Genomic DNA, 14,234 nt, shown 5'->3' with positions numbered 1-14,234 from the left:
TCCACTCTCTCTCCCCCCAAAAATATTGTTTCCGTAAAGTCTTGAAAGTTTGGTCAGATATAAACATTATTGTGATAATTAGTCACATTCCCTGCCTCTGCACCTTAGTTCTGAAGAGTTATTTATTCTTGTAACTGAAGTCCTCATCCAAGTTCAGTAAATACTGTTTATTATTAGTCTTGGGCGAGCCTGCTGCTGTATTCTTAGTGTGACAGAACTACAGGGTGCTAGGTACTTTGTCTTTAGTGCTGCTTCTACTCCCTATTCATACATGTTGCAGCTCTTTTTATGGATTACATAAGGCAGACTTCTGGACTGCTGAACTCCCAAATGTAAATGAGCTCGGAGATTTTATTACAATTTATAAATGCCTAAAAACTTCCTGCAGTTGTCAAAGACCATAAAAGAAGTTGTGTTGAATACTTAAAAAGGTATAGCCAACTTAATATATGTTAATAAGAGTATTTTATTTTCTAAGTGCTATATTACGTTACTAGTATAGGACTGCCTGTCTCTGGAGTGCGAGCTTCTTTGGGCACTATACTTTTTTTATTTTATATTTTATACATATATAAACACACACACACACAAACTTACACTTTGTAAAAAGGATTTTGCCCTAGGGAGTGTGCACTGGTCAAGGAGAGACAGGAAAAATGAGAAATCATCCCCTAGCAGGGATAGCAGTACCATAATTCCTTCTCCATTCTTGTTCTTGCATGTTGGGCATGCACACACACATGCACATGGTGTGATTTTCAAACCACCACATCTAGGACTCAAACCATGGTCAGCCATGTGGAAGTCCAGTGCCCTAACTGCCATGCCACTTGCTGGCCCTTGGGCACCATACATTTAAAGGGCACTTATTGGAGTGCCCAGAAATGGGCATTTATTCATCCTGCACTGGGAGTTTGCCTTGGGAAAAGATCCAAAACCTAAGAGAGGTTGAAGCAGTTCGGGAATAATTTTAGCTTAACCTATAGGGAGAAGAGTAAGCTGTTCAGTGGATTTTTTTTTTTTTTTGGAGAGATTTTCACTGTAGGGCGCGTGCGCTCGCCAGCCAGCCAGAGAGAGACATAGAGACAGAAAGCGAGAAATCACCCCCCAGGGGGGATGGTCACGCCGCAATCCCTTCTCCTCCATTCTCCTCTCGGGATCTTGGGCACGCACACACACGCGCCCGGCGTGAGTTTTAAGCCACCGGGTCCGGGACACGAACCGCGGTCGACTACGTGGGAGTCCAGCGACATAGCCATTACGCTAACTGCTGGTTCCCGTTCAGTGGATTTTGAGTGACAGTGCATTGATGAGATGAGGAATTATATTTATTATTAAGTGCACTTATGGAATTAGAAGTAGGTCAGATGACAGATGTGACAGGAAAATATATTTCAAAAGAATTTTATTAACATGAATTCTCCATAGCAAACCATTGAGTTAGGTGTTATGAGGAACACAAGGTCCCATCCTCAAGTAATTTATAGTTTAAGCAATAAAAGATTCCACAGACAGTTAACTCTAGAGTAAGTGTGAGTTATCTAGCCCAATGCTTATTAGTATTCAGCAAATGTTTGTGGATGAATTCAGTACCTGTTAGACTGTTATGGAAAGAATGGTTTTCACGGACATTTTTATGGAAAAAGAAAAAGATGCTGACTTTTCTTCAATACCTTAAATGTGCCACAAAAGATTGCAGAGTCAGATATTTCCGACTCAGCTCAGAAATTGGGGCAAAAGGGATAGTGTGAAGAACATTGCTAAAGTGGGTCTTTGAGATTTGTTGAGGCTAGTTGATTAAACAAACTTTAACATACCAGACTCCTGGCAATGTTCTGAAAATTCATATTCTTACTTAGTAGATCTGGGTTAAGGTCTAAGACTCTTAATTCTTACAAGCCACCTGTTGATGCTAGTGCTGCTGACCTGCGGATCACACAAAGGTTGAACAGACCTCTTAGAAAATCAGCACTCTTAAGTCAGTAGAAGTGCTCAAGCAGACTGACCGTCCAGCCATCAAGGATTCTTACATTTGAAAGGGTTGACTTAGAGGACTCTTTCCGTATCCAGGAGTATGTGATGCATTTTAAGAGTCTGCACAAAATATGTTCATGTACACACACATCTGGTCACTTGTTCCCATCGAAGGTAAAAGGTACAGTAGAAGCAGATTGTAGTCATTTAGAGATGAATTCAAATTCTAACTCTGCCTCTTAATACCTGTATGCTTTTGTGCAAATACATAATTTTCCTGAGTTTCTTCATCTGTAAAGTAAGAGATAATGTCACCTTCACCTATGAAGATAAATGTGTAAAGTTCCTATTTAGGATAAGTGCTCAGAAAGTATTAGTTAACTCCTAAGTGCATTTTCCTATTTATTTGAGAAGACCTTAAGAAAAAAAGGAATTGTCGAATAAATCTTGTCTGTGAAAGTACACTGTACATGTTGGGAACCCCAGTGAGCAGATGTTGTAGTTGTTAAAGTAATAAACATGTATTGATCTTAGCTCTTGTGAGAGGGCAGTGTTGTGACTGTGGTACATAATTCTTCCAGGAGGATACTGGGGGTAGTGGTTGGGCAATAGCATAGAATGAAGATGGTTTTATGATTGGATTTAGTCTCCAGAGATACAAATACCACTGTTAACATTCTGATCTGAATTGCAAGTTCTTTAAAAAAGTGGTACTGTGTCTCTGGTTTGTAAAATCGGTTATTCCCTATATTCCAATGCAGATGAAGATAAGCATTCCTCATATGATAGTTAAGTAAGCCCCTTAACATGCTCCTTTGCAAGGTTATATGCCAAAACATCAACCTTTTGATTTCCTATCAATCAGAGTTTGGTCACAGTGTAAACATAATTGTGAGTCTGTTTTCTCCTGTTATTATAGCATGTAAACAGCTAGAAAATAGTTATACAGTAACTTTAGAATTTTTGTACCAGTTTGAGAGGAAGATTTTAACTAAAATGATTTTTCTTTTGTTACATTTCAGGACCTGTAGATGAGTATATGTTGCCATTTGAGGAGGAAATTGGCCAGCATCCATCTCTTGAAGATATGCAGGAAGTTGTTGTGCATAAGAAAAAGAGGCCTGTTTTAAGAGATTATTGGCAGAAACACGCTGTAAGTTACAGTTAGTGTTTCATTTGAAATTCCAATAAAACACTTTTCATAGGAATGATTTTCTCTCTGCACATTTCTCTTTATTCTGGGAAGGTTTTCTGGAGGCGATGATCTTCCCAGGATATTATGTACTAGTTTCAGAGGCAGTGGAATCAGGGCTGTCTTGTGTATGCCTGTGAAGGACAGTGTGAAGTCATCAAGTCTTAGAAGTCTCCTAGCTCCATGGTCCTAGCCATAGAAGACAAGGCTAAGTCTTCTATTAGGAAGGCTTCCCAGGGAAAAGAACGTCTGGCTCTGAGCTTACGGATAGTTGAGTAACCTTGCTGATCACTACTTTCCAATCTGATGCCATTTTAAAAAGCTTATTCAGTACTGTTTCTCCTCTCTACAGTTTCTTTTAGCTTTTTGACTTGGGCTTTGAAGACTTTGAAGTTCTTACGAATGTGTTAAAGCTAGAGAAAGGTAGAGGAGGAGGGAACAATATTGCTCTGGTTGTTAATTTTCTAACCACAAGATGAAAACGCTGATATTAATTAACTAAGAAAAGAATAACTGGTATGCCCCATTTTAGCTTTGGTTTTGAGTCTGTCTAGTTCAAGGGTTAACACTGAAATGACCCGATTCCTAAAGAATGCATAAGAGATACTTGGAATTAAAACAAAACAAAGAACTCTGTTGTAATTATTTGCAGTCCTAACGACGACAAAGAACAGATTTTTTTTTTTAAGTGCTTTTCTTCATGGTCCTGCACAGGATACTCAGTAAAAGAGAATATTGGCAAATACCTAACTTTGGTAATCTAGAAACCTTTTGACCAATAAAAGAAGCAATTTCTTTTGAAAATTTTGTTTCTTAATCAGAGAACAAAAACTGCTGTGGTGTTTGAATATGTTTTTCTCCTTTAGGGAATGGCAATGCTCTGTGAGACGATAGAAGAATGCTGGGATCACGATGCAGAAGCCAGGTTATCAGCTGGATGTGTAGGTGAAAGAATTACGCAGATGCAAAGACTAACAAATATCATTACCACAGAGGACATAGTAACAGTGGTCACGATGGTGACAAATGTTGACTTTCCTCCCAAAGAATCTAGTCTATGATGGTTGCACCATCTGTCCACACTAAGGAATGGGACTCTGAACTGGAGCTGCTAAGCTAATGAAACTGCTTACGGTCTGTTTTCTGTGTGAAATGAGTAGGATGTCTCTAGGAAACGTCAGAAAGAAGACCATTGTTGACCAATGTTGCCCTGGGAGACTTACTGCATTGCCTACAGCACAGATGTGAAGGACACAAGACTAAGAGAAAAGTTGCAAATTCTAGAGAGAAACTTTTTAAAAAGTGTACATGAAGAATGTGGCCCTCTCCAAATCAAGGATCTTTTGGACCTGGATAATCGAGTGTTTGAAAACTGACATCAGATTTCTTAATGTCTGTCAGAAGACACTAATTCCTTAAATGAACTACTGCTATTTTTTTTTAAAATCAAAAAACTTTTCATTTCAGATTTTAAAAAGGGTAACTTGTTTTTATTGCATTTGCTGTTGTTGTTTCTATAAATGACTATTGTAATGCCAATATGACACAGCTTGTGAATGTTTAGTGTGCTGCTGTTCTGTGTACATAAACAAAAGTCATCAAAGTGGGGTACAGTAAAGAGGCTTCCAAGCATTACTTTAACCTCCCTCAACAAGGTATACCTCAGTTCCACGGTTGCTAAATTATAAAATTGAAAACACTAACAAAATTTGAATAATAAATTGATCCATGTTTTGTAACAAGGTATTACAAATTCACTGTGTTATTTAAGAAAAAAAGGTAAGCTATGTTTAGTGCCAATAGTAAGTGGCCATTCGTAAAGCAGTGTTTTAACTATACTTGTGCTGACTTGTAATTTAGGGGGGAAAATGTGCTTTTTTCTTTAAATGAAAAAATGGTGTCATTTCCCATTCCCATGTTTTAAAGCTTCATCTTTTATCCAGTTCCCAAAATATTGCATACTTACCTAAGTATTTTTTTTTGTTTTTGTTTTTTAGGTGTGCTGTGTTTGGGGAATATTTGAAAATTTAAAGCATGATTTAAATTTTTTTAAGTGAGCTGTGACACTGGAAAGCTCTTCATTTTATCTTCTAAAATAGATATTTTTTTCCTATTTATATATGTAATATTGTGTATTTCTTTTCATCAAACAGTGTGCGGGACATTCTTTATCACTGTTTTAGGATCACCTCAGGAAGTGTCATTACCCAGAATTCCTCACTCTGCTTTGAGACTTGTAACTTTAATCACAATACTTCTGGTTGGTGCCATCTTGTCAGAGTAATATTTGATGTCTGTGATATCTGAAGAATCACCATAGGATAGAGGTATTAAACTTAAGCACAGATTTCAGATGTTACTGCTTTAAAACAAATCAGGGATAACAAGTTAAACCTATAACGTAAAATATGCAATGGCATTTAGAGGTAACCAATGTTGATATAGATAACATAGCCTAACTTCCTCCCCCAGATTGTTTCCACAACTGTGATATCAGTTTAGGATAGCTCATGCCTTATCCTTGCTAAGAAAATGGAATGGATGGTAGGTAGGTGCCAAAGTGCTTTTCAAGACAATATTACATTAGAATTGGATTCTCCCCCAGATTCATACAGGCCAAAGTAAAACATTAATTTCTAGATTGCTAACCAACAAATAACCAGTATTATACTGTATACTTTTGTCAGGTCATTCATAATCCATTAATTTTATAAAAATGTTTTTCACATGTCACTGGGAATACGTTATCTTCAAATGATCATTTAACCACACAGTACACTAACTTTAAATATAATGTGCACTTGATCTCTGGGAATAATAATGAGTTATGTTATTTATAAATACTACATAGGTGAACAGATTCTAAGCAGGGAGGAAAACAAGAGTAATAACATTCTTGTCCGTGTGTCACCCACCAGAAAGAACTGTTTGTGCTCTTGGTCACGTATGTACCCAAGGTCTCACTGTATTCCTAGGAATTCTCAACTGCAGTGTTGAATTCAGATCTTTATTTCAAAAAGTACTTGGCCTCTAAATTTCTTGATCTGGTTTTGTTTCCACTTTGAAAGGAATGAAGAAGAGGAAAAAAAACTGAGAATGTGAATACAAGAAAATTGTTAACTTCCTGAAGATAATTATCTGTTGGAAACATCTAACCTTTTAAAAAGTTTAAAAAAAATCAAAACAGAAATAAACAAGGGATATCAATGAATGTTTGGCTTATGTGAGCATTAGAGATAATTTTATAAAACCAGTTATTCATGATATAAAATGTTTTCTCATGTTAAGGTAAATTTTCTTACAACTCCTGGGTATTGTACTTAACTCTAGCTAACCAGTTTTAAAACTTATATCCTTTTGAGAACTATTAACAGAAAAACTTTTTTTGTAAGCAGTAAATTAAGAATGTTCCAGTGACTACCTGTGCTGATACCCAGTCTTGTTAAAACTTTCTTTTGCAGGGCATTTTAGTGTTTGGTTTACAGTCAGTGCAGAGTGGGCAAGTTAAAATTTGAGCTAGGGATACTAGAATAAAAGATCTGAAAAAAATGGTGATTTCTGTTTTGGGGCAAAATGAAACCCCAGTAACTTTTTCCTCATGTGTATGGTGCTCCTCATGATCTGTCTTATATTTTACCTTTTTGATACCCATCAGAATTGCTGCTCTAACTAAAACTCTTTACCTTGCCCAGATCTCCGTGTAAGGAATGCTTTATGATCAACTGCCATAGGACTGATGGATTAACCAGTATTTGGCTTTATTTGAAGTCTATGCCCTGCACAGCTCTTGTATGTATTAGATACTAGGAAGTTTTTAGCATGTGATGTGTGATTCTTGTTTGAATGTTTATTACAGATATCTTGTGAATTCCAGAACAGAGACTGTGCCTCACGATTATTAGTCCCATGAACTTGCACTACCTTTCATGGTGATATTTTGAAAATACAATCAGGAAAAAAAAAAATCACACCTTTGAATTTAAATATAGAATCATATATCGTGAAATTAAAGAATCTCTTCTGCCCCCTTTCCTCACTACTAAATAACAGCTACTTTCAAGTAAAATGCAAATGGTAGGAAAAAACCCTAGCCAGATGGTAGTTTAGTGGAATAAACTGATTACTGTTTTTCAAAAAAGGGAAAAAAAAAAGCTTTATCGCGGATATTTTCCAATTTCTCTTTTTTACTTTTATGGAAAATTACTTTTTAGGAATACTTGGTATAATGTGTGTAAAATTATTTACTGACTTATGGACAAAATGATACAAGTAGCATCTTGATTGAACATCATTTACCTCAGATATTCAACCAGCAGTACATTTTTTATGCAGTCTCAACCCATAACCTATTTGTTACCTCTCAAAATATCGGTAAGCAGTTATTTTAGCTTTACTCTGTATTTCTTGTCAGTGTTTTGGGCACAGGTTGTTATACTACTGTCAAATCATACTTGCTATTTTTTTTTTTGCAAGTATTTAACAGAAAGCTAAAAAAAAAAGAAACCCTTAAAACCCACCTTGGATAAGTGATTGTTAAATATTGTACAAATAAAATGTATGCTATCCCCATTCCATTCCCAAGTTAAATAAAAAAATGAATATGGTATGATTTGCTTATGTAGTTTTTCTTTAGCTATACATTCTTCTTAAAGAGGGGAATAATAGCTTTATAATTTATAGTGAGGCTTTATACCTTGAGATTTGCAAGAATGAGGATAGTGGTGAAAGAAGGGAGGCATTTACCTCCTTTGTTGTTTAAGCAGATTGTAATACAATCCAAGAATATTGTTGGTCCTGCCAGTATGAAGTCAAAGGCTTGTTGGCACTGGGTCACACTTCACACTGGCAGTTTGTTTTTGGAGGAGCAGCACTTAGGCTGTGGGGGTATGAAAGAACACACACTGACTTCAGATTGCATAAGCAAACCATGATGGAATCTGCACTGAATCTACAGAAGGGTGGAATCCTTTTCTACAGCATGTTTTGCAAAACACTGATTCTCTTTATTTTTTGGAGAGGTTTTTGCTATAGGGCACGTGCACTCGCCAGACAGACAGACAGAAAGCGAGAAATCACCCCCCAGGGGGGATGGCCATGCTGCAATCCCTTCTCCTCCATTCTCCTCTGGGGATCTTGGGCATGCACACACATGTGCCCGGCGTGAGTTTAACCCACTGGGTCTAGGATGTGAACCATGGTCGACTACATGGGAGTCCAGCGACATAGCCATTACACTAACTGCTGGTCCCAAATCACTGATTCTTAAGGAAGTGAATAGATAAAATGCTTTCAATATAGATGGCTTTTAACAATTAAGTTTGGACCAGACAGGTTTTAATTCCTCAGAGCCACTCACATGGATGTGAATTGAAGAGGTCTTTTTAATAACTGTTTTTGGTGGGCCACTTGGAGGGAATACAGGAGTAAAGACTGTACTTAAGTAACACTCCTCCTCATTCATTTTTTAATGAACAGGGAATTTTAGTTTTTGGTTTGGTTATTTTTCCTCCTCTGGTAAATGAAGAAGATACCTTTTAAGCCAGGCTTGTTAAATATACATTATTCTTGAAAGTTTTCATTCTCGGGTTTCCGGATTTTTTTTTTTTAATTAATGAGATTAAACAGTTTATGAGATGAAGTTAGTTCTAAACTTGGCAAATACATTTTAGCTTCCTTGTATTAGGGAACGTGGAAAGATGGACATGAACATTCACGTTACCTACAAAAATGTCTTGGAAATGTAAGTATATTTAACTCGTATTTGTTAACCTGTTTATTTCCAATTTGCTTTATGTGTATTTCATGTTTACTTACATTACTGAAAATGAAAACCCCACCTTGCTACTTAAGTTTTTAAATCTGTGTATCTGGTTGTTGATGGATCTTCTGTAGTTCTTATGTGGCTAGGGATGCAGATGAGAGGACTCAGCTTCTAAGTGGCATCTTAAGTTAATAAGAATGCAATCTTCAAGTCAGTTCATTAAGCTACTACTGTTTAAACGGCATTGTCCTAAAATATTTCAGAAGATATTTTTAAAAGGAAAATTAAGGCTCAAACATAAAAATCCTAGTTTCTAGTAATAAACATGATGCTCTCAGCAGTTAAATAGTTTGGCAAAATATCCCCTAAAAATATATACAGTAACAGTATGCAAGCCTTAGTTTTAATGAGACATTGCTAAAAAGTAAGTGACAGTGATCTGAAGACTTATAAGCCTCTCTCCCCCCAACCCCCCCAGGGAAAGAAAGGCTACATATGCAAAGAATTGGCTCTAAATATTGAAAAGCTACTTGCTACTTCTTTGCAGAAATCTTACATTCAACATCCAAGACTTCTTTTTTTTTTTTTTTCCTTTGGAGAGGTTTTTGCTATAGGGCGTGTGCGCTCGCCAGACAGAGACAGACAGAGAGCGAGAAATCACCCCCCGGGAGGATGGCCACGCCTCAATCCCTTCTCCTCCATTCTCCTCTTGGGATCTTGGGCACACATGCACATGTGCCCAGCGTGGGTTTTAAGCCACCAGGTCCAGGACGCAAACCGCGGTTGACTACGTGGGAGTCCAGCGACATAGCCATTACGCTGGTCCCAACATCCAAGACTTCTTAAAAGCTAGATATATTGTCCTTTAGAGCATATTTAAAATCAAACCTGAGTTAAGTTCCAGGGAGTCAGTCATTCCCATCCTGTGCGATGCTGGACACTGTCACCCGTGGTTTCAGTTTTCAAATCTGTAAGCGACAGTTCTTGTATCTCATGGGGGCTCTGTCATTTATATGTACTGTAAGTTACACAAGGATAGGGGCTCTGTCTTTCAGATAGTTACCAACACTCACTGAATGCTTCTTAAATTTCATTTGAAGTAAACCTGGAATGGTTCATGATTTCCTGAATTTACACTGTAATGCTCTGACTGACACTCCCACATTCCTCTTAAGGGTTTTCTTTAAATATTTTTTTTTGCCAGAGGGCACATGTGCTCACCACAGAGGGAGGGAGAGGGACAGCACTCCTTAATGGGGCATGGTCATATCACAATCCCTCTCCGCCATCTCTCCATCACAGCAGGACTTTTGTGGATGCACACATTTTGCTCAATCTATTTTTTAAGTCACTGGGGTAAAGATTCAAACTGTTCAGCCAGCCATGTGGGATCTGGCTCCTTTGACCATTAGGCTGTGGCAACTGCCCTTAACAATTTACTTTTTGATATAGTGAATTCAGCTAATGCTGCCAAAAACTTCCCATAATTAGTAGAAGTGGTTTTCCTGGAACACTCCGAGGTATTGCTAATGTGGCCAATTCTGGTCCTTTTGGCTTAGGGTAGGCTCAAGAATCTGCATTAAATAAATCGTGCAGAGGATTCTCAAGTACATAGAATGAGTATCGTATTTTAAGAAGTCTGGAAGAGAAATATTCAAACACCTTGCCTTTCTATGAGAATCATCCTCTAGCTAAACTGGTCAGTATCCTAAATTAGAAGACCTGGTCTAGAATATATATCCAGAATTTGCAGAAAATAAAAATGCAGCACCCTTACATGGCTTAAAACTCCTGCCAAACACATGTACGTGTGTGCCCATAATCCCGAGAGGAAAATGGAGAAGGGATTCAGGCGTGGCCAACCCTCTGGGGCGTGATTTCTTGCTTTTTGTCTGGCTTTCCAGTGAGCAAGCTCATCCTGTAGCAAAAAAAATCTCTCTTAAAAACAAAACAAAAAAAACATCTATACAGTAGGTTGAAGTGAACTCTTCAGATGGACCACATTAATACCTCACAAGTGTTCAACGGGCATATGGTCCAATCCCTAAAACAGTCACATTTTATCCTTTTGAACTGCTGCTGAACAACATAATCTAAACCAGTCACTGGAATTATAAATTATGTAACTGCTCATGATTTAAAGGTAAGACACAGCCAAAATAACTATATTTATAACAGTTTTCTGCAAATACAAAAATGTTTATAAATAAAAACATGTAATAACATATCTTCTTACAGAACAATAATTTCTAGTTCCTTAGGGACATATTCCGGAAACCCCAAAACTGAAGTCACTGGTTATATCATAACCAGCTTAGTGAGGATGTTGCCCACTGCCTAACATCCGTGGGACAGTTGGGGTATTTTTGCAAGGCGTTCATGATTTGAGTATTATCCAAAAGTAGTTTCATCAGCTGGTACTCTCTCTGTGAATTTACTGAAGTTCTTTCCATAGGCTTTATTAGTTCTAATTGTTGCAAGTGTTCAAAAGCCTAAAAGATGAGAGAAATAGTTCAGCATGAATGGGGAAAGAAAGTAAGTCAACCTGGAAAAGAGTAAAGCTTTTTTTTTTTTTTTTTGTGGAATGGAGTACCACAAAACCAAATGCTAACAGAAATCAATAAGGCTCAATACCAACTCTCATCAGGCCTATACGAACTTCACCTTATCAGGTAAAACCATGTCCACGCAGTTATCTGTCCATGTACTGTTGAATGTCAATGGAGCAAACTTCCGTTCAGTCTGCACACTATGGTTTTGTTCCTAACCACATCCTGTGTCATCGTGCCTCCCAGTACTTCATTAACGAAGTTTCCCAGTTTTCCTCAGAAAAATCCAAGATTGTGATAAGACTTGATTACTTAGGTTACTCAAATTTGCATTTATATTTTGTTTCTACCTTCTAAGACTTCTCTGTATAAGTTTACCACAGCTGTAACAAAGGGAGGCAACAAAGATCTCCAGGCCCACAAAGCCTATTCAGTTGATTCTGGAAATGAATGATTCAGTCATGTGGTCTGGACATGGAGGAGTAAGAGACTGTCACAATCTATGAACAAGTTCCTTTCCTCTACCTTAACATACGGCTTTTTAACTGCCTGCTTCCTTTTACTCCTGATATTCATGTATTATGTCTTTTCTAACCTTTGTTACTGATTTAGGTATATTTTTCGGGTATTAAAAAAAAAAAAGCATTGAATTGTGAGAAACTATTCATTAAATAGTGATATATTAAATCCCTGAGCATTTTATTCCTATAGCTCATGAAAAATATATTCTGTATGTATTGTAAAAATTCTTCTGATGAAAATGAATAGATAACATTCACTTCTGAAAATGAGTAAATTTTGGAGTCTACAGGTATTGGGGCTGAATAAAACTGAAGATATTTAAAATATTTTTAGGCAACAAAAATACTTATTGAAAATACAGAAGTGAGAAGATTTAAATTATTCATAAGAGAATTTAAATGTTTAGGTAACCTTTCCACTTGGACAGCTCCCACAAACTATCTGATAATGGAGTTAGGAGTTAGAAGGAAATAAATAACCTCTTTATTTCTTTGAAGAAACATCAGTATCCTGTATTTTTTTTTTTAAGACTTTTGCCATAGGGGGTGTGCACTTGTTGGAGAGACAGAGGGGAAGCAAGAAATCACTCCCGAGGCGATTCAAACTGTGGTCAGCCTTTCAGAGTCCAGCATCTTTATCACCACACTACCTGCTGGCCCTCACTTTTTTTTTTTTTTGTTACTACAAGAAATATAATTGTAACTATTAGGACTTAAAAGGGAAACCACTGGACTTAGGGGTTTATTGCTTTAAAAATAAATAAAAGCTTGTTCCCAAATAGTAATTTAGAGCTGCACTATCTATACAAGACTATTGAACATGTGAAATATGAGCCTCAATTTTTAGTTTAATTTTCACTAAACTTAAATTTAAAACTGATACTTAGTTCAATTAAAAAAATTGTATGTGTGTCTGGAACAACTTCAAAATACAGAATCTATGGGGGACCAGCAGCTGGAGTAGTGGCTATGTCTCTGGACTCCCATGTAGTCGACCATGGTTCGATTCCCGGACCCGGTGGCTTAAACTCAAGCCGGGTGCATGTGCGTGTGTGCCCAGGATCTCAAGAGGAGAATGGATTGCGGTGTGGCCATACCCCTAGGGTGGTGATTTCTTGCTTTCTGTCTGGCAAGTGCACGTGCCCTATGGGAAAACTTCTCCAAAAAAAAAAAGTGCCTGTGCCTTTGTGAAAAATTTCCCAAAAAAAAAAAAAAAAAAGAATCTATTTTGTTGTTTATAAATTTTATAGAATCTAATGAGCAGGTATTTCCAATGAATATCTAGTGAACTGAAGTGTGCTTTAAGTGTAGACAAACAGAAGTTCAAAGATTCAATACAAAAGAAACTAAAGGAAAATACTTCATTAATAATTTCCTATATTGATTACAGATTCTGAAGATATACTGAGTTAAATATATATACTGGGGCCAGCAAATGGCATAGAAGTTACATTGTTGGACTCACACATGGCTGACTGAGGTTTGAATCCTGGACCTAGTGGGTTGAAAATCAGGCCAGGTGCACATGTCCACATGCCCAAGATCTCAGAAGGATACTGGAGTACGGATTATGTGTGGCCACCCCCAACCTGGGGCATGGCGGGGTGATTTTTTCACTTCCCCCCTCACTATCTGTCTCTCTCTCTAGTGAAGTCATTTTACCTGTCCCTTTTTACTTTCTTATGGTTACTAGAAAAATACAATATGTCATGTGGCTCACATTAGGGTACAATGGTACCCTAAAATAAAGTCCTCAAGGTTTTAAAAGTCATGCCTCAGTCACCACCCCCACAATAAAACTCTCTGCATGCCCTCACTAGTCAATGAGATTTTGTCCTTTCAGTTTCTTACTGGCTCTTATCTGCATTATTTGTCTCCTTTTACTGATGAGAATATAAAGCCAATCCTTGGGTTAAAAAGACATACTTATGTGTTTTGACTGTAATTCCTCCCTAGGATGTAAGCAGTATGAACGGACAGCAGAGGGCACTATACCTCCACAAACTGCAACATAACCAGACTTTAAATTACTTGAACATTTCATTTTTAGATCATTTTTAAAAGTCCTATGATGTTTAAAATTTAATAAGACTGCAACTTTATATTAAATACATTTTCTGCATAAAAATAACAGCAGACTGAATTTTACCTTCATGACAACAGGTTTCTCAAAATTATAAACAGAATGCGCCTTCCTTTGAACAAACTTCTGAAACTCTGCATAGAAAGCAATGACA

At 37.2% G+C, this 14,234-nt stretch overlaps 2 protein-coding genes across 4 annotated transcripts in view; one reads left to right on the top strand and one right to left on the bottom strand.

The window, feature by feature from the left end:
• The window catches only part of ACVR2A (activin A receptor type 2A), a 46,099-nt gene extending 38,338 nt beyond the window's left edge, over positions 1-7,761 (top strand). Inside the window, exons 9-10 of the mRNA XM_006140506.3 lie at positions 2,997-3,127; positions 4,033-7,761. Of these exons, the coding sequence (XP_006140568.1) occupies positions 2,997-3,127; positions 4,033-4,227 (326 nt within the window). The 3' untranslated portion in view covers positions 4,228-7,761. The remainder of the gene's footprint in view (positions 1-2,996; positions 3,128-4,032) is intronic.
• A 2,696-nt stretch (positions 7,762-10,457) lies between these two features.
• Positions 10,458-14,234, bottom strand: part of ORC4 (origin recognition complex subunit 4) — a 74,658-nt gene continuing 70,881 nt past the window's right edge. For all 3 annotated transcript variants that reach the window (XM_014588185.2, XM_006140504.3, XM_006140505.3), the window contains 2 exons: positions 14,147-14,214; positions 10,458-11,419 (listed from right to left, as the gene is read on the bottom strand). In XM_014588185.2, the coding sequence (XP_014443671.1) occupies positions 11,231-11,419; positions 14,147-14,214 (257 nt within the window). In that variant the 3' untranslated portion in view covers positions 10,458-11,230. The remainder of the gene's footprint in view (positions 11,420-14,146; positions 14,215-14,234) is intronic.

The sequence above is a fragment of the Tupaia chinensis genome, unplaced genomic scaffold, assembly GCF_000334495.1.
Source record: "Tupaia chinensis unplaced genomic scaffold, TupChi_1.0 Scaffold000037_2, whole genome shotgun sequence".
In the NCBI taxonomy this organism is placed as follows: Eukaryota; Metazoa; Chordata; class Mammalia; order Scandentia; family Tupaiidae; genus Tupaia; species Tupaia belangeri.
This window is presented reverse-complemented; position numbering and strand designations above follow the sequence as displayed.